At 41.0% G+C, this 20,000-nt stretch overlaps 1 protein-coding gene across 1 annotated transcript in view; it reads right to left on the bottom strand.

Moving 5' to 3' along the window:
• hdlbpb (high density lipoprotein binding protein b) overlaps nt 1-14,432 on the bottom strand; it is a 25,478-nt gene extending 11,046 nt beyond the window's left edge. The window contains 15 exon segments of the mRNA XM_046854075.1: nt 2,489-2,602; nt 3,805-3,909; nt 4,381-4,520; nt 4,636-4,714; nt 6,204-6,308; nt 6,386-6,493; nt 6,617-6,702; nt 6,705-6,822; nt 6,896-7,050; nt 7,053-7,110; nt 7,907-8,115; nt 11,976-12,186; nt 12,260-12,408; nt 13,677-13,779; nt 13,912-14,432. Coding sequence (XP_046710031.1) covers nt 2,489-2,602; nt 3,805-3,909; nt 4,381-4,520; nt 4,636-4,714; nt 6,204-6,308; nt 6,386-6,493; nt 6,617-6,702; nt 6,705-6,822; nt 6,896-7,050; nt 7,053-7,110; nt 7,907-8,115; nt 11,976-12,186; nt 12,260-12,408; nt 13,677-13,779; nt 13,912-14,031 — 1,860 coding nt within the window. The 5' untranslated portion in view covers nt 14,032-14,432.
• Between the last annotated feature and the right edge of the window lie 5,568 nt (nt 14,433-20,000).

Here is a 20,000-nt window from a genome sequence, read left to right as displayed (position 1 = left end):
AATTTCCAAGTTGATAAGAAAACAACACAAATTTACATTTACAAGTAAATTTAAATCCTTGAAATTTTTTTGAGTTTGTTAATAATTTTATCCCATAGTCCCCGAATACACCGTCATAGACTGTTCTCTCATTGCATTGATAACTGAAGCACCATGAAGAACTTTGTAAACATGTTACAAACGGGATTAAAATTGCAACTTGATCTGTAGTCAAAAAATACCAGTTGAACTTCTTCGAAATTGCAGCAAAGTGCTTAAATGATTTTTTTTTATCCTTTTATAATTACATTGAACTCTAATATATTTCTAATATTTTATTTAACTGCTACAAAAGTTCTGACACTGGAGACTCCTTCCATCAATGAGTATCTTCTTAGGAGGAAGCTTTAAATAAATAAAAAAAAAAGAAAACTTTTTTTTTTTTTTATTTATAAGAGGGAGAGTTCTGTGAATGAGCTGTTACTATGGAAACTATAAGCATATTATAACTTCTCTCTAATGAGCAGATTATTTATATATTTTTATTTCTTCTACATGTTGGAAAAGCATTCAGTGTGATTGTTTATGGTGAGGAGGTGCAGGGACTGATACCAGGTCCAGCAGGAGTTTCTGGAGAAACTTGGCACATTTCTCCACCTCGTTCTTGGGCCCACGGAGCTGCACAATGTCACTTTTCTGAGACTGGTCAGGGAACGTGATGATGACCTGCAGGGAGAAGAAACAAAAAAGACTGTGATTTTTAATTGTCACATATGCGTTACAGCACAGGAAATTCTTTCTTCACGTATTCCATCAATGTTACAGCACCTGTGGTGCACAAAGGGTTAAGGGCCTTGCTCAAGGGCCCAAATAGTTGTAGCTTGGAGATACTGGAACTTGAACCCCTGAACTTCTCTCTCATCATTGTATACACACTGCTAGCTGATTACTGTGTTGATATTTAAGTTGGCGCTGTGTGGTTGCTATGTGGTTGCCAGGGTGTTACTAAGTGGTTGATTTAATATCATTAACTAGCTGGCTGCTTTGGTGTTGTTACACAGTTGCTATGATACTCCGGTGGTTGCTATGGTGGTTTCTAGGGTGTTGCTGTGTTTCTTATGTTACAAGATGGTTCATAGTGACCAACTTGAATATCGAAGCAACACCATAGCAACTGTGTCGTAGCTATATGGTTGCTAAGCATTTGTTACTATGGTATTCAAGTTGGTTGCTGTGTGGTTGCTACGTGGTGTGTTACTTGGTGCATTCATATAATTGCCTAGGTGCCTGCTAAGGTGTTGCTACATGGTTGCTATGATACTCCGGGTGGTTTTTAGGGTGTTGCTAGGTGTTTTTTTTTTTTGTTGCAAGGTGGTTGACAGTTGTTGCTATGCTGTTGCTAAGATATTTAAGTTGGTTGCTCAGTGGTTGCCAGGTTGTTACCTAGGTTGCAAGAGTTACCTAGGTTGAGTTACCTAGGTTGCAGTTACCATAGTGTTGTTATAATACTCTAGCTGGTTGCTTGGTGGTGGTTATGTGCTGTATTTTATGATGTTAGAAGGTGGTTGATAGGTGGTTAATAAGTTATTAATAGGGTTAACCCTGTTGGCTGTTAGGGTGTTGTTACATGTTCACCATGATATTCCAGGTTGCCGGCATATTTTGAGTGAATGATTGATCCCAGGTGGTAGCGAGGAGGTCGCTGAAAAGCTCACACTTCTCCTATAGCTGGGGTGCAGTCAGAGTTCACATTCGTCCCTATAAGTTTTTAGAGCTCTATAGCAGGAGATCTTCCACTCCAACCCATGTAAAGCAGATCTTCATGGAGCTGGCTTTGTGCACAAATAACAGGGTTTGACACAGGTTTGGGTCTCCTAGTTCAGAGTTTAAAACTATACATTTTCAAGTTGTAGATCGAAATTTCCAAGTTGATAAGAAAACAACACAAATTTACATTTACAAGTAAATTTAAATCCTTGAAATTTTTTTGAGTTTGTTAATAATTTTATCCCATAGTCCCCGAATACACCGTCATAGACTGTTCTCTCATTGCATTGATAACTGAAGCACCATGAAGAACTTTGTAAACATGTTACAAACGGGATTAAAATTGCAACTTGATCTGTAGTCAAAAAATACCAGTTGAACTTCTTCGAAATTGCAGCAAAGTGCTTAAATGATTTTTTTTTATCCTTTTATAATTACATTGAACTCTAATATATTTCTAATATTTTATTTAACTGCTACAAAAGTTCTGACACTGGAGACTCCTTCCATCAATGAGTATCTTCTTAGGAGGAAGCTTTAAATAAATAAAAAAAAAAGAAAACTTTTTTTTTTTTTTATTTATAAGAGGGAGAGTTCTGTGAATGAGCTGTTACTATGGAAACTATAAGCATATTATAACTTCTCTCTAATGAGCAGATTATTTATATATTTTTATTTCTTCTACATGTTGGAAAAGCATTCAGTGTGATTGTTTATGGTGAGGAGGTGCAGGGACTGATACCAGGTCCAGCAGGAGTTTCTGGAGAAACTTGGCACATTTCTCCACCTCGTTCTTGGGCCCACGGAGCTGCACAATGTCACTTTTCTGAGACTGGTCAGGGAACGTGATGATGACCTGCAGGGAGAAGAAACAAAAAAGACTGTGATTTTTAATTGTCACATGTACGTTACAGCACAGGGAAATTCTTTCTTCACGTATTCCATCAATGTTACAGCACCTGTGGTGCACAAAGGGTTAAGGGCCTTGCTCAAGGGCCCAAATAGTTGTAGCTTGGAGATACTGGAACTTGAACCCCTGAACTTCTCTCTCATCATTGTATACACACTGCTAGCTGATTACTGTGTTGATATTTAAGTTGGCGCTGTGTGGTTGCTATGTGGTTGCCAGGGTGTTACTAAGTGGTTGATTTAATATCATTAACTAGCTGGCTGCTTTGGTGTTGTTACACAGTTGCTATGATACTCCCGGTGGTTGCTATGGTGGTTTCTAGGGTGTTGCTGTGTTTCTTATGTTACAAGATGGTTCATAGTGACCAACTTGAATATCGAAGCAACACCATAGCAACTGTGTCGTAGCTATATGGTTGCTAAGCATTTGTTACTATGGTATTCAAGTTGGTTGCTGTGTGGTTGCTACGTGGTGTGTTACTTGGTGCATTCATATAATTGCCTAGGTGCCTGCTAAGGTGTTGCTACATGGTTGCTATGATACTCCGGGTGGTTTTTAGGGTGTTGCTAGGTGTTTTTTTTTTTTGTTGCAAGGTGGTTGACAGTTGTTGCTATGCTGTTGCTAAGATATTTAAGTTGGTTGCTCAGTGGTTGCCAGGTTGTTACCTAGGTTGCAAGAGTTACCTAGGTTGAGTTACCTAGGTTGCAGTTACCATAGTGTTGTTATAATACTCTAGCTGGTTGCTTGGTGGTGGTTATGTGCTGTATTTTATGATGTTAGAAGGTGGTTGATAGGTGGTTAATAAGTTATTAATAGGGTTAACCCTGTTGGCTGTTAGGGTGTTGTTACATGTTCACCATGATATTCCAGGTTGCCGGCATATTTTGAGTGAATGATTGATCCCAGGTGGTAGCGAGGAGGTCGCTGAAAAGCTCACACTTCTCCTATAGCTGGGGTGTAGTCTAGGTGTAGTCTATAGTCGTCTAGGTGGATGTGAGCATTTTAGATCACACTTTGGACAGTTGCCACGTAGCAACCTTGACCTTTCCCAAAATCACTGTGGGCTCTACACCTGTGCTGAATTTTGTGGAAAATTTTAAAGGATTATAAAGAACATAATTTGCATGAACCGTGATTGATAAGAATACCTCAGGAAACTTCTCTCGCACTTCTTTGATCTTCTCTCCTTTTTGGCCGATGATGGTGCGATGAAACTTCTGCTCTATGATCAGGTCTTTGGTGCGCTCGTTCTCCTGAGAAACCACACAACACAAAATTTGTCAATAAAAATCCTTATGTCCGCCCCCAACTCCACCCCCAACTCCACCCCCATTGGGAAAGTCTCCAGTCTACCCCCAACAATAACTTACGGGGGATCAATTAGTGTTAGCATGCTAATTAGATTTCGAAGGGACCGTCATGACGTCACATTCGAACGCTCTCGGACAATTCAGCTGCATAAAATTACAACCTTGTAAATATGTGCCGTTGGGGGCATGTCTATAAAATGATTGATGCAAAGCCAATCGAAATACAAGCAAACATTCTGGACCAGAAATCAGAGTTTTAAAAGTGATTTATTTTTCAACTGGGATTCCCTCATGCTAGGATATTAGCTTTCAATCTTTCCATCATTCTCAACACGATTTCCATTAAAAATGGACAAATGATAAATATTGCTTACTGCCCCTTTAAAACTGAATTAAAGTCCCCTCCCCCCTTACCATGCGCTGGGCCATGTCCACCAGCTCCCTGCGAGCCTGCCGCACTCCATCGGGGTCTCCCTCAATCCGGACCAACCCGCAACGATCAGAGTCCTGAGGGATCCGAACCCACACCTTGTAAAGCTCCTTGATCCGGTTTACTGAAAGATTGTTTCATTCTTTTACAACCGAGACGTGAGTCATATATCCCGTCACGTTTCATCTTTTTATTTAGCATTATGGTATTTTTTACGCTCTTTTCGAGAAGGTACTCACTGTTGGTGCCGTTCTTTCCGATGAGGTGTCTGTGAAAACGCTGGTCGATGTTGATTTCCGCGTAGTCCATCCTCGACATCTGGGAACAATCAGAACTTTACTTTTAATAATTTTTATTTATTTATTTTATTTAAATTTATTTGACAAATTTCTTTTCACGTGATTGGTCAAAAAGTAAGGGATCGCAGTTGACCCACAGATTACACGCAATTTTTTTTTGCTTTTAAAACTTTATTAATTATTTAACGAAGTAATAAACTTACTTCATAACAACACAGAGCAGTCGAGTGTTCACGTGACGCGTTAATTGGTCAACACGTACGGTTGGCTGAGGAGCACATGATCTTTGAAAAGCCTTCTGCATCATTTAAATTGAACATGTGAGAACCTTTCCATGCTGTAACTTTTCTTGCAACAAATGGAAAGCAAATTAGATTAGTCTCCTCCCCTTTTTTTTTTTGCTGATGCGATAAAAAAAAACCAAAAAAAAAACTATCCGATCCGTGACTTAAAAACCGTAAAGGATCCGAGTTCCGTTTTAATTCCGAATATTCTTCTATTATTATTCTTTACCTGCCATTAAATGCGAAAATCTATGAATATGTATGATATGCAAATAGGGTTGCAAAATTTCAGGAATTTTCAAGCCTGCAAACTTTCCATTGGAACTAATTGGAATATATAGAAATTAATTAATAAAAATAAATCTTACAGGATAATCATGTTTAAATTTAAGCAGATTGAATGCAATTTTAGTTGAATTTCTACCTGCACATTAATTAATCACATGCACACAGCACTTACTCGGTTTAAAATTCATTCCCATAGATTCCCATAAATTCCTGGTAAATTTCCAACTTGGAATGTTTCCCAAATTCCACAGTTGAAGATCTCGTGGAATGTTTCCCCTTTTGGAACCCAACATGCAAATCAGATCCACCACCTTACAGGCTCCAATTATTCCTACAAAACCGCCAAAAGTATTGGGACACCTGACCTTTCCACCCAGGTGTGATTCTTCTCTTGTGTGTTGGACACACACACAATTGTATAAGACATCTTTGGATGCTGTAGCATGAAATTCTCCCTCCACTTGATCTAGGAGGTGCAAAACCTGTTCCTGCATGACAATGTGCACAAAGCCAGCTCCATGAAGATCTGCATTACATGGGTTGGAGTAAAAGATCTTCGATATGATAACAACGTAACGTAAAACATATCTTCATGGAGCTGGCTTGGTGCAGAGGAGCACAGTCATGCTGGAACAGGTTTGGTTCTCCTAGTTCCTATATAGTGTATGTATAGGAATGGAGTGGAAGATCTTCAGCTACAGAGCTATAAATCCTATTGTGGATGAACGTGAACACTGGCTGCACCTTAAACCTCCTCACTTACATCAGTACCCTCACTTTGGCTGAACGAGCACCAAATCTAGTGGAACATCTTCCCAGAAAAGTGGAGGTTACTATAATGTTAAAAATGGATACGCCAGACTTATAGTCAGGTGTCCACAAACTTTTGGCAATACAGTGTAGCTTGTTTATGCTAGTTAAAAAAAATCCTCTGACCAGATCATTAATAATCTCCTGGATTTGGGCCTGAGCTTGCTCCACTTCCTCCGTGGGGCCTTCCAAAACGATCCGTTCTTCTCCGTCTGTAAACTCGATGTGCACCTGTTCAAACGTTCGGAACGTCACGATATGGAATTTTGAGAACTTTGTAGTCTGTGTGTAAATATTTCCTGCCGTACACTGGGAAGCTGCTGTGTGATGCGTCCGATGTTTTGTCCTTTCTTTCCGATGATGAATCGATGAAGCCAGGCTGGGGCGGTCACTTCCACTGCCATGACACTCTTAGCCTGAAAAAAAAACACACACACACACACACACACACACACACACACACACACACACACACACACATAAAACACACTGCACACACTTGGCATACTTCCCCCCCCCCGACATCTCCTCACCCTCACCTTGGCGTACACCTGCGTCAGGGCAGGTCCCAGTTTGTCTGGTTCTCCTCGGAGGATGATGGTCTCAGAGCTGGAGTCTAACGGGGAATCTCCACAGACACCCCGGTGCTCTCCATGATCTCCTGCAGACTGTTGCCTTTTGGTCCGATGATGTATTTATGCTGGGACTTTTTCACTTCTACCGAGATGGTCGTCATTTTTCGCTTCTGGATGACGGACACGTGTCAGCCCATAGGGTACCGTAATAAAAAACAAATAAATAAAATAAATAAATCGTACCTTCTCCTCGTAAACGGCCCGGATGCGTGCGATGGCCATGGCGACCGCTTCCTTCTCCCCAGTTATGATGATCTCGTCTTTAGGCAGGCTGGGTGGTGGGATGCTGATGCGAGCGCCTGTCTCTTGGCTCAGTTCCTGGACCAGTCGGTTGTACGCCCGGCGATGAACGGGTGAAAGACTTTCTCTAGAGACAGACGTTCGACCGCACGCTTGTCCTGAAACCGGAAACGCAACCGAGTGAATTTTTATATAAGTTTGCAAACACCTGGTTGGAAGTATGGTGCTTTTTGAGCATCGCATTCCACATTTAGCTCTGATTTACCCTTATAATTCCCTCCACTTCTCTGCAAAGATGTTCCACTAGATTTGGTGGAGATTTGTGTGAGATCCGTTCAGACACAAGTGTGTTAGTAAAGTCAGGTACTGAAGTAGGTGAGAAGAGGAGGCCTGGGGTGCAGTCAGTGTTCATATTCACCCCAGAGGTGTTGGAGATCTTCTACTCCAACCTACGAAAGGCAGATCTTCATGGTCTTTGTGCACAGGAGCATTGTCATGCTGGAACAGGTTTGGGTCTCCTGGTTCCCATATAGTGTGTATATATAGGAAGTGACATGAAATTTTGCACACACATTCATAAAGAGTACGACATGTAGTGGAATGTCCACACTACACGTTCCACAAAATCTACTGGAACATCTTCCCAGAAGAATGGAGCGTCTTATAAAGAGCAAATGGAGACGATAGAACGGGAAGATCAGCATGTCCACAAAACTTCGGTCATAGAGAGTGTATGTGCTCATTGTGGTACGAAAGCGTGTTAGGAGATGTTGAACATCTACAGAAGGAGTCTCAGAGCTTCGTAGCAGCTCGGTTGTAATCGTTGCTGTGGTCTAGGAGGAATAAAACATCATCTCATTGCTTTCGTGAATGTTTTTTACCAGATGATTTCCTACGTCTAACCTGAAAGGGATCTCAGGATGGAGATTTCTGCTTTAATGCTTCGATACTGACCTGTTCTGCAGAGATGAGCAGGATCTCGTGCCTGGCTTTCTCGATGCCCTCCTTGGTGCCGCTGATGCGTATGTTGGCGTTCGGGTCGTCGGGACGGGGAATGGTGATCTTGGTAGCCGTTTTCAGTTCCAGCTCTTGTAGTTTCTCTCCATTTTTCCCAATCACGAAGCGATGGTGCTCCTTCGGGATGACGACGGCAGCCGAGGCCTGTGCGAGCAACACGTCAAAATGGAAAGTCAAATTCATTGTACGGACAAAAGTTTGTGGACACCTGACTATAAGATTCTGTGTGTGCTTTCATTTGCCCTTATAATAACCTCCACTCTTCTGGGAAGATGTTCCAGTAGATTTTCTGTAGATTTTTGCTCAAATAGATACATAGGTCATGCTGGAACAGGTTTGGGTCTCCTGGTTCCCATATAGTGTGTATATATAGGAAGTGACATGAAATTTTGCACACACATTCATAAAGAGTACGACATGTAGTGGAATGTCCACACTACACGTTCCACAAACTCTAGTGGAACATCTTCCCAGAAGAGTGGATGAAATAATAAGTGCAAACTGGGACTAAATGTGGAAAGACCAGGTGTCCGCAAACTTTTGGTAATGTAGTGTGTATACTATAAAATATATAAACAAGAATAGGAGAGAAAGGGATGAGTTTCAAGTGAACTAGAAGACCAAAACGTGTTCCAGCATGACATATGCATGAAGATACATGGATTGGAATGGAAGATCTTCTTCTATAAACCCTATTAAACAACTTTGGGATAAATTCTCCATGTTGACTGCACCCCAGGCCTCCTCACCTCACCTACAGCAGAAACATTACTGAGGCTGAATGATCACAAATCTCCACAAAATCTACTGGAACATCTTCCCAGAAGAGTGGATGAAATAATAAGTGCAAACTGGGACTAAATGTGGAAAGACCAGGTGTCCATAAACTTTTGGTAATGTAGTGTATACTATAAAATATATAAACAAGAATAGGAGAGAAAGGGATGAGTTTCAAGTGAACTAGAAGACCAAAACGTGTTCCAGCATGACATATGCATGAAGATACATGGATTGGAATGGAAGATCTTCTTCTATAAACCCTATTAAACAACTTTGGGATAAATTCTCCATGTTGACTGCACCCCAGGCCTCCTCACCTCACCTACAGCAGAAACATTACTGAGGCTGAATGATCACAAATCTCCACAAAATCTACTGGAACATCTTCCCAGAAGAGTGGATGAAATAATAAGTGCAAACTGGGACTAAATGTGGAAAGACCAGGTGTCCGCAAACTTTTGGTAATGTAGTGTATACTATAAAATATATAAACAAGAATAGGAGAGAAAGGGATGAGTTTCAAGTGAACTAGAAGACCAAAACGTGTTCCAGCATGACATATGCATGAAGATACATGGATTGGAATGGAAGATCTTCTTCTATAAACCCTATTAAACAACTTTGGGATAAATTCTCCATGTTGACTGCACCCCAGGCCTCCTCACCTCACCTTGGCGTACACCTGCGTCAGGGCAGGTCCCAGTTTGTCTGGTTCTCCTCGGAGGATGATGGTCTCAGAGCTGGAGTCTAACGGGGAATCTCCACAGACACCCCGGTGCTCTCCATGATCTCCTGCAGACTGTTGCCTTTTGGTCCGATGATGTATTTATGCTGGGACTTTTCACTTCTACCGAGATGGTCGTCATTTTTCGCTTCTGGATGACGGACACGTGTCAGCCCATAGGGTACCGTAATAAAAACAAATAAATAAAATAAATAAATCGTACCTTCTCCTCGTAAACGGCCCGGATGCGTGCGATGGCCATGGCGACCGCTTCCTTCTCCCCAGTTATGATGATCTCGTCTTTAGGCAGGCTGGGTGGTGGGATGCTGATGCGAGCGCCTGTCTCTTGGCTCAGTTCCTGGACCAGTCGGTTGTACGCTCCGGCGATGAACGGGTGAAAGACTTTCTAGAGACAGACGTTCGACCGCACGCTTGTCCTGAAACCGGAAACGCAACCGGTGAATTTTTATATAAGTTTGCAAACACCTGGTTGGAAGTATGGTGCTTTTTGAGCATCGCATTCCACATTTAGCTCTGATTTACCCTTATAATTCCCTCCACTTCTCTGCAAAGATGTTCCACTAGATTTGGTGGAGATTTGTGTGAGATCCGTTCAGACACAAGTGTGTTAGTAAAGTCAGGTACTGAAGTAGGTGAGAAGAGGAGGCCTGGGGTGCAGTCAGTGTTCATATTCACCCCAGAGGTGTTGGAGATCTTCTACTCCAACCTACGAAAGGCAGATCTTCATGGTCTTTGTGCACAGGAGCATTGTCATGCTGGAACAGGTTTGGGTCTCCTGGTTCCCATATAGTGTGTATATATAGGAAGTGACATGAAATTTTGCACACACATTCATAAAGAGTACGACATGTAGTGGAATGTCCACACTACACGTTCCACAAACTCTAGTGGAACATCTTCCCAGAAGAGTGGATGAAATAATAAGTGCAAACTGGGACTAAATGTGGAAAGACCAGGTGTCCGCAAACTTTTGGTAATGTAGTGTGTATACTATAAAATATATAAACAAGAATAGGAGAGAAAGGGATGAGTTTCAAGTGAACTAGAAGACCAAAACGTGTTCCAGCATGACATATGCATGAAGATACATGGATTGGAATGGAAGATCTTCTTCTATAAACCCTATTAAACAACTTTGGGATAAATTCTCCATGTTGACTGCACCCCAGGCCTCCTCACCTCACCTTGGCGTACACCTGCGTCAGGGCAGGTCCCAGTTTGTCTGGTTCTCCTCGGAGGATGATGGTCTCAGAGCTGGAGTCTAACGGGGGAATCTCCACAGACACCCCGGTGCTCTCCATGATCTCCTGCAGACTGTTGCCTTTTGGTCCGATGATGTATTTATGCTGGGACTTTTTCACTTCTACCGAGATGGTCGTCATTTTTCGCTTCTGGATGACGGACACGTGTCAGCCCATAGGGTACCGTAATAAAAAACAAATAAATAAAATAAATAAATCGTACCTTCTCCTCGTAAACGGCCCGGATGCGTGCGATGGCCATGGCGACCGCTTCCTTCTCCCCAGTTATGATGATCTCGTCTTTAGGCAGGCTGGGTGGTGGGATGCTGATGCGAGCGCCTGTCTCTTGGCTCAGTTCCTGGACCAGTCGGTTGTACGCTCCGGCGATGAACGGGTGAAAGACTTTCTCTAGAGACAGACGTTCGACCGCACGCTTGTCCTGAAACCGGAAACGCAACCGGTGAATTTTTATATAAGTTTGCAAACACCTGGTTGGAAGTATGGTGCTTTTTGAGCATCGCATTCCACATTTAGCTCTGATTTACCCTTATAATTCCCTCCACTTCTCTGCAAAGATGTTCCACTAGATTTGGTGGAGATTTGTGTGAGATCCGTTCAGACACAAGTGTGTTAGTAAAGTCAGGTACTGAAGTAGGTGAGAAGAGGAGGCCTGGGGTGCAGTCAGTGTTCATATTCACCCCAGAGGTGTTGGAGATCTTCTACTCCAACCTACGAAAGGCAGATCTTCATGGTCTTTGTGCACAGGAGCATTGTCATGCTGGAACAGGTTTGGGTCTCCTGGTTCCCATATAGTGTGTATATATAGGAAGTGACATGAAATTTTGCACACATTCATAAAGAGTACGACATGTAGTGGAATGTCCACACTACACGTTCCACAAACTCTAGTGGAACATCTTCCCAGAAAAGTGGAGGTTACTATAATGTTAAAATGGATACGCCAGACTTATAGTCAGGTGTCCACAAACTTTGGCAATACAGTGTAGCTTGTTTATGCTAGTTAAAAAATCCTCTGACCAGATCATTAATAATCTCCTGGATTTGGGCCTGAGCTTGCTCCACTTCCTCCGTGGGGCCTTCCAAAACGATCCGTTCTTCTCCGTCTGTAAACTCGATGTGCACCTGTTCAAACGTTCGAACGTCACGATATGGAATTTTGAGAACTTTGTAGTCTGTGTGTAAATATTTCCTGCCGTACACTGGGAAGCTGCTGTGTGATGCGTCCGATGTTTTGTCCTTTCTTTCCGAGCCTTCATGACCGAGTCGAGTTTCCCGGTCACCATGATGGAAAGTCCTTGATCTTTCGCCAGAGAGAGTTCAATATGAGCGCCGGTCTTCTGCATGATGTCGAGACACACTTTCGCTTCTTCTCCTTCTCCGAACTGGCTGTTGTCCTTGTAGCGACGCTCCTCCAACGGCACGTGGAACACCTGAAACGCCAGGAGAGCCGTTTATTCGAAGAACAAGGCTACATGAAGGTTACTGTACTGTTCTGTTGAGAACCTGCGTAATGACAGAAGCTTTAATGGGTCGGATTTTGCTCCAAGCTCCCACTGGATCTCCAGATCTCTCCCCGGGTGTGCTCTTCTCCGGCAACGGCGGGAAGGCTTCCAAATACGTAGGGATGTACGCTTCATCTTCAGAAACACCACCTGCAAATGAATCAGAATGCAGAAAAGTGTGAACACGGTGAAAAGGGCAAATATCTATATAGGTACCGTAACAAAAATATTACATCGCGAGTCTCGAAGACATTTCTACGACGTGCATCACGATACAACTTTTAACATCAGACATTTTTTAGTTAGTTCCTAATTCAATTTTGTTTTATGATATAATAAAGAAAGAAATTAATTTTGCACACAATTTCCGAAAAAAAAAAAAAAGTATCAAGATAATAATAGATTGTGATATTGATTTTATAATTATATTGCTCCTGGACTTTTAAAAATAAATAAATAAAAATATTCCCTTTATTTTCAAAGCTAACAAATAATTTAAGCTATGCATAGCTTTACATTTACTTACACTTAAAGATCAAATTTTTTAGTAACAATATTTAAAATTGCACAGCTTCATAATGAGTGTGAAAAAAAAAAATTAATTATAATCTGAATATTTTAATGTACGAAATCTATTTGGCATTAATTAGATTGGTTACATTGTATAAATATTTTAAGAAAATGACCTACACACTACATAAACTCATATATTCTGTACCACGGCTAATAGAATATTTAACAAAATGTACAAAACCATAAGTCTTGGTGTTTCCATACTTTTCACAGGCCATGTTACAGTAGCACCAGCACTAGCAATAGAAACTCTGTTTGTAGACGTGTAGCTGGATATTAGTTACAAAAAGTCACAAACATGAATACTGGAACTATGGGGAGCAAATATCATTAACATATAAAACAATAACATTTACAAAAAAACATATTTTACACGTTACTTTAAGTATTTTAACACACAAAAAAATACTTGAAAATTAGTCGGAAATGATGGAAGCTAAGGAATATCTGTACAAAGATGGCTGCTTCGGATTAAAAATACTTGCAAAGAATTTTTATTGTATTCAATAAAATTTCTTGTATTCATTGAAACGTTTCCCCAAACTAGCCTCGTTTCTCGTAATTTTTTTCCCTTTTTTAAAAAAGTGAAAAAAACTCGATTGGGATTCGTCTCGAATGGAGAAACCTCTCAGTTCTTCATGTCATTGTTGTGAATGTAAAATAAAAATACCAACCTTCAAATAGCAAATTTCTGTCGTGTACTTAAAATAAATAAATAAATAAATAAATAAATAAATAAAAAAAGGAGAAATCGGTGCTATTCGGCTCTTTGGCAGCGTGTAGGACGTGTTAACGCCGAGTCGCTCACTTTCCCTGCGGCATAAAAGCCATCGTTATTAGAGTACCTGAGACCTGCGTGTCCTTCAGCCCGCTACGGTGCTCAGCAAAACTCTCCTGAGTCAACACAGCCACCGAGCTCATGTTACAAGAGTGGATCCGCTTTTCCCGCTGAGAGACACAGAAGAGAAAAAACAACAAGACCTTCTCTTACAATGCTTTTATTTCTATTCGTTTTCAGTTCGTTTTTTTCTCCTTAAGGTCCTCGTGATTATCCTCCGTGCTCTAAGTGCGAGTTCTTACCCTGATAAAGAGCACACAGAGATTTGCATCGTCATTTGGCTCTGTGGTGCTGGGTGTATATTCTCTCTGGTCTCTCTGACACCGCCTGGAGCTCCTGAACACCACACCGAACGCTCCCATAATCCCGACACGACACACACCCGATCTGGAAAACTACACCAGCGAGCGTTTGGAGTCTAACCCCCGCTGAATTTAATTCAATGCCACATTTTGCCTTAAAAGCGAGACAGACCAAATGTTTTCGGACACCTGACCTGCTCTTATAATAACCTCCACACTTTTGGGAAGATGTTCCACTAGATTTTGTGGAGATTTGTGCAGTGAAGGTTCTGATGTAGGTGAGGAGGCCTGGTCTACAATCAGCGCTCGTTTTCATCAAGTTTAATCAGGTCAGAGCTCTACAGTGGGAGATCTTCCACTCCAACCCATGTTAAGCAGATCTTCACGGAGCTTGTGCTTGACTGGGAAGAATCAAGTACGTCTGGGGAAAGTCGGGTGTCCCAATATTTTTGGCCATGTGTATACATTTTTATAGTAAAGAAAAAAAAAAAAAAAAGGATGAAAAGTCTGGTCTCTGAAGTTTAAGAGGAAATTTAAGAATATAAATGTCTGATTTTATTTACAGTATTCTGTTTACTATAGACAGAATCTACAAGCAGAAAACCCGCATATCGTATTTTTTTCAAGGCGGCGAATTTATTCGCTGATATTCTGAAATATCAGCCGTCCTGCTACTTACAAACAATTCCACAAATTTTACATTAGAGTTCATTGATTTAACGGTACGATAATCGATTGCTGGAACTGTCGGCAAAACCCCATGATGTTAGTTTTTCCGGGTTGCGTTATACATTACGAGAGCGGCCTCTAGAGGTGAATCACTGGCGCCACATGACGCTTACTTCATTTTATTTGTTTCTTATTCCTTTTAGATGCGACTGTTTTTATGTATTTGGAGTGTTACGTTTAGTTTTAGTTTGAATGCAAGTCTTATTTTCCTCAATATTTATTTATATAATGAATATATTTATATTTTGGCACATTTTCCCGATTCTGTACTGTTTTCTTTTTTTAACCAGTATATATGTCTAAAAGTATCGACTGATTAATTGGTATCGGTACAAATCGGTTAACATCGTTTCGGAAAAATGGCTGGGGGAAAAAAAATACCGATACGGTTGTTTATAGGTCACGATCGCTAATCATAGGAAAAGTGTGTGTCGTGCTGCAAGATAACACTTACATTAAAAACGAAAAAAGGGTTTTGAGTGTAAACTCATCTACGTACCTGCAAAGGGTCGAAAACCAGAGTCCGTCCTGATGGGCGCTATGGTAACCTCGTCAGCGCTGGTCGGCGTTTTCAGTCCTGCGATCAACAGCAGAGATTAACACAGACGCCTAATCGTACAGTGAGAGCAGAGATCTCTACCTGCTCTTGGTGTAACACACACACACACACACACACACACACACACACAGAGTGTAAAGCAGAGGCCTCCTGAGAGTGAGCAAAAACAGGGTGGAGACACGGTGCTCTGTCCTGCGGGATGCAGTGCTCACAATAGCTTTGACTTTACACACTGGGGATGTAACGTGTGTGTGTGTGTGTGTGTGTGTGTGTGTGTGTGTGTGTGTGTGTGTTTGTATAGCGAACAGTGCAGAAAGCTGAAAAAGAGCTAAAAAAACCACCTGTTATGAAATCAGAAAGCTCAGTGGGTACATTCAGCAGGAAAGGGCGAAACGGATGCATTATTTAACATCATGCAATGTTATATACGTGTGTGTGTGTGTGTGTGTGTGTGTGTGTGTGTGTGTGTGTGTGTGTATGACAGGGGCATAAATATGAAGTAACCCATACTCTAAATTCACTTAGTCAGTAGTAATAAAAATGGGTAAGATCAGGATACACTACATAGTCAAAAATAATGGCCTCCATCTTTATGGTAAAGGTTTGGAGAAGAAACGCACATTGCTGGGAAAAGTCGGGCGTCCAAATTCTATAAGATCTTTGGATGCAGGAGCTTGAGATTTTCCCTTCACTTGAACTAGGAGTCTGTTCCAGGATGACATCTGTGCACAGAAGCCAGCTCCATAAAGATCTGCTTTACATGGGTTGGAGTGGAAGATCTCCTGAATTAGAACTCCAACCCGATTGGACTTGAATAAACTGGAACTTTGTCTGCAGCCCAGTCCTCCTCAGCTCACCTACATCAGTACCTGACACCCTTGTGGCTGAACGATCACAAATCTCCACAAAATCTAGTGAAACATCTTTCCCAGATGTCACACGACTAAAATAGATCTCCCAGAAAAAGTATTTTCCCTTTAAAGCTTATCTCAGAAGTATTTTCAGAGTCAAATTAATATAATTTTTTTTATTAATTAATTAAAAAAAAAAAACCAACAAAAAAAACGCATACATGACCCGGGTTTCATTTTGTATGCAAATGTATGCATATTTATTCAAACGAGCCTAATTTGCATACGCCAAGTTGGAGTATAATACATTCGTATTAAACGTATCAAGCAAACAAATTGCAGACATTTATTAAGGAGGTAAAGCTGGATATTTATTACTATATGGGGCGAAAAAGGAGTTTTAAAAATAATAAATATATTTTTTTATATTATAATAGTGCGTTAGCAATAATAAAACAAAGATAACTGGGTAATAAAAAAACGCCAAAACACAAAAATGTTTAAAAAAGGAATACAACTTGGTTGTTGGTTCTTAAACATTTTTCTTAATTTGGAAAAAGAAAAATTAATGATAAAAAAAAGAGCGCGGACGCGCACGCCCACACGCGCCCAGTGTCTTAGCCTGAACTAGCTGGGGCTATCGCGCTAGCAAGCAAAATATCCTCCTGCCTCCATACTCGCTTTTCTTTGCCTTTTAGCCTGAGAAACACGCAAATACCGACCGTGTTCACGTGTATCCACACGCACAGAGCACGAGTTTCCCTGCTAACCTGATCTGTAGAGAAGCCGAGGCACCGCGCTGCTCTCCGCCAGCTGACAAGATAAACACGGGCACTGATCCATTCCCCCGGGAGTCGGTTCCTCAAACGATTCTTCATGAGAATCGAATCTCAATTCGAAACTAAGATTCGGTTCTTTTTCTTGCCCGTGTTTATTTAATAGTTTTTTTACTTTATTTTTTCTTTATTTATATATATATATATATATATATATATATATATATATATATATATATATATATATATATATATATATATATATATATATGCATTAATATTTCATCCTTATAATTTGTCTTGATATTTGTGTAAATTTATATTTCTAAATGTTATGCTTAATGTTAAGCATTTAATGCTGTATATATTTTTTTGTCTATTCCTACCTTTTATTACACTTATGGAATGTTTGATTTGATTTATACTGTATGTGTTTATATATATATATATATATATATATATATATATATATATATATATATATATATATATCATTATCACAAAAGTGAGTACACCCCTCACATTTCAGCAAAAGGACAATCATATAGAAATGAAACTTTTTAGTAAATTTGCAGCTTGTATATTCAATACAATTTCATTTATTTTTATTTTTATTGCGCTTATAACAATGAACATTGTCATAGAACAGCTTTACACAGATAATGTGGTGATAAAAATTAATAAGATTAATAAGATTGATAAGAATAAGGTTCCCTGGTGGTCTAGTGGTTAGGATGCGGCGCTCTCACCTCTGCGGCCTGGGTTCGATCCCCGGTCAGGGAACCTGAGTCAGTGTAGCAGACTGTTGACATTAACTACAGTCCAAATCCATCCTCAAAGCGCCCGTTCTTACTCCGGAATTTCATGGAACCGCCAAAGGCGTTGATGAGAAACTGTCCCCAGCTGCACAGAGTCGCTTCCAAACGAAGAGAACACTATCCAGAGGCAGACCTGGATGAAGTGGGAAGATCCACGGAGGGAAGAGAGGCATGTGTCCTTATTGTTGTATGAAAGTTAATGTCACTGTGCAGGTGGGACTCCGGCTATGGCAGCATAGTTAAAAGGGAGAACCAGAAGGTAACACCGACATGAGAGACAACCCACCACACCACCGTCAACAAACCAGAGTGAATGTCAGAGAGTGAGGGGACGACAGCATACAAATATCCCAGTTCTTCTTTCTTTTGGCTTCTTCCAACAGGGGGCGCCACAGCGGATCATCTCGCATGTTTGATTTGGCACATGTTTTTACGCTGGATGCCCTTCCTAACACAACCCTCCCCATTTATCCGGGCTTGGGACCGGCACTAAGAGTGGCTGGGGTTGGTTCCCTGACCGGGGATCGAACCCGGGCCGCATATCCCAGTTCATCAAACACTCTATATCCATGATCTCTTCAGATCTGCTCCTTTACCTAAGAAGATGGTTAAATAAATAAATATGTTATCATCCTCGACTTGAACACTGAGACTGTGTCTCAAACACTGATTGGAAGGCTGTTCCATAACTGTGGGGTTTATAAGAGAAAGATCTGCCCCCTGCTGTAGTCTTCATTATTTAAGGAACCAACAGATAACCAGCACCTTTTGATCTAAGTAGGCGTGGAGGATCATCCTGGTACAGAAGTTCACTCAGATACTGCAGCGTGAGAGCGTTAAGTACTTTATACGTCAGTAGTAGTATTTTATAAACAGTGTGAGATGGAATTGGGAGCAGTGTAGACGATTAAAACAGGGCTGATGTGCTCATATTTTCTAGATCTAGTGAGGACTCTTGCTGCTGCATTCTGAACTAACTGAAGCTTATTTATGCACTTACTCACACACCCAGACAGTAAAGCGTTACAGTAGACTAATCTAGAAGTAACAAAAACATAAACTAGTTTTTCTGCATCCTGTAACGACATCATATTTCTAATTTTAGCAATATTTCTGAGGTGAAAGAAGGAGATCCTGGTGATATTATTCACGTGAGCCTCAAAGGAAAAACTAGAGACAATAATAACACCAAGGTCTTTAACTGCTGTACACACTGAGACAGAAACACCATCCAGAGATGCTACAGAATCGGAAAGTTTACTTCTAGCTGCATGTGGTCCTAGTAAAAGTACTTTCATCTTATCTGAGTTGAGCAGAAGGAAGTTATCAAGCATCCACTGTCTAATGTCCTTTACACACTCCTCAACATTGTTAAGCTGATCTCTCTCATCTGGCATTGCTGAAATATACAGCTGTGTATCATCAGCATAGCAATGGAAGCGAATCCCATGTTTATGAATAATTTCACCCAGAGGCAGCAGATATAAAGAGAAAAGCAGTGGGCCTAAGACAGATCCTTGTGGAACACCACACTTTACCTCAGAGAGTGTGGAGAAATCATTATTTACATCAACAAACTGATAGCGATCAGTCAAATAAGACCTGTTATAAGAGCTGTTCCCTTAATTCCAACAATGTTTTCAAGTCTAAAGCAGTGTCAAAAGCTGCACTAAGGTCGAGCAAAACAAGTAAAGAGACAAAACCCTGATCAAAGGTCAATAACAGGTAATTTACCACCACTGCATCTAAAGTGTAAACATTTAGTGTGAGCACCATTGTTATCCAGCACTGCGTTAATCTGCCGGGTTATGGAATTCACCAGGGCTGCACAGGTTGTTGCCTGGATCCTCTTCCACTCCTTCATAATGACATCACAGAGCTTCTGGATTTTAAACACATGGCGCACCTTCACCTTCAGTATCCTCAGCAAGGCAGCTGTCATCTTGGTGGTGTGTTTGGGGTTGTTGTTTGAAACTTATCGTTCGGCCCAGTTTTTTGAAGCGAGGGCATCATGCTCTCAGTACATGCCACAATACATGTTGGAATCCATGTTTCCCTCAATAAACTGCAGCTCCACAGCACCAGCAGCACTCAGCAGCAGCACGCTATCTTGTGTTGTGTATTGTCCCACACTGTCTTGTGTTGTCTTGTGATGTCTGTCTGTCAGTACTGTTTTCTGTCTGCACTGTTTGCACTAGGTTGCACTTTATGTAGCTTTGTGTTGTGTTGTAGCTCTATGTTGTTGTTTAATGTATCACCAGGGTTCTGGAGGAACATTGTCCCATTTTACTGTGTA

Source organism: Silurus meridionalis, chromosome 7 (genome assembly GCF_014805685.1).
Source record: "Silurus meridionalis isolate SWU-2019-XX chromosome 7, ASM1480568v1, whole genome shotgun sequence".
Lineage (NCBI taxonomy): Eukaryota > Metazoa > Chordata > Actinopteri > Siluriformes > Siluridae > Silurus > Silurus meridionalis.
This window is presented reverse-complemented; position numbering and strand designations above follow the sequence as displayed.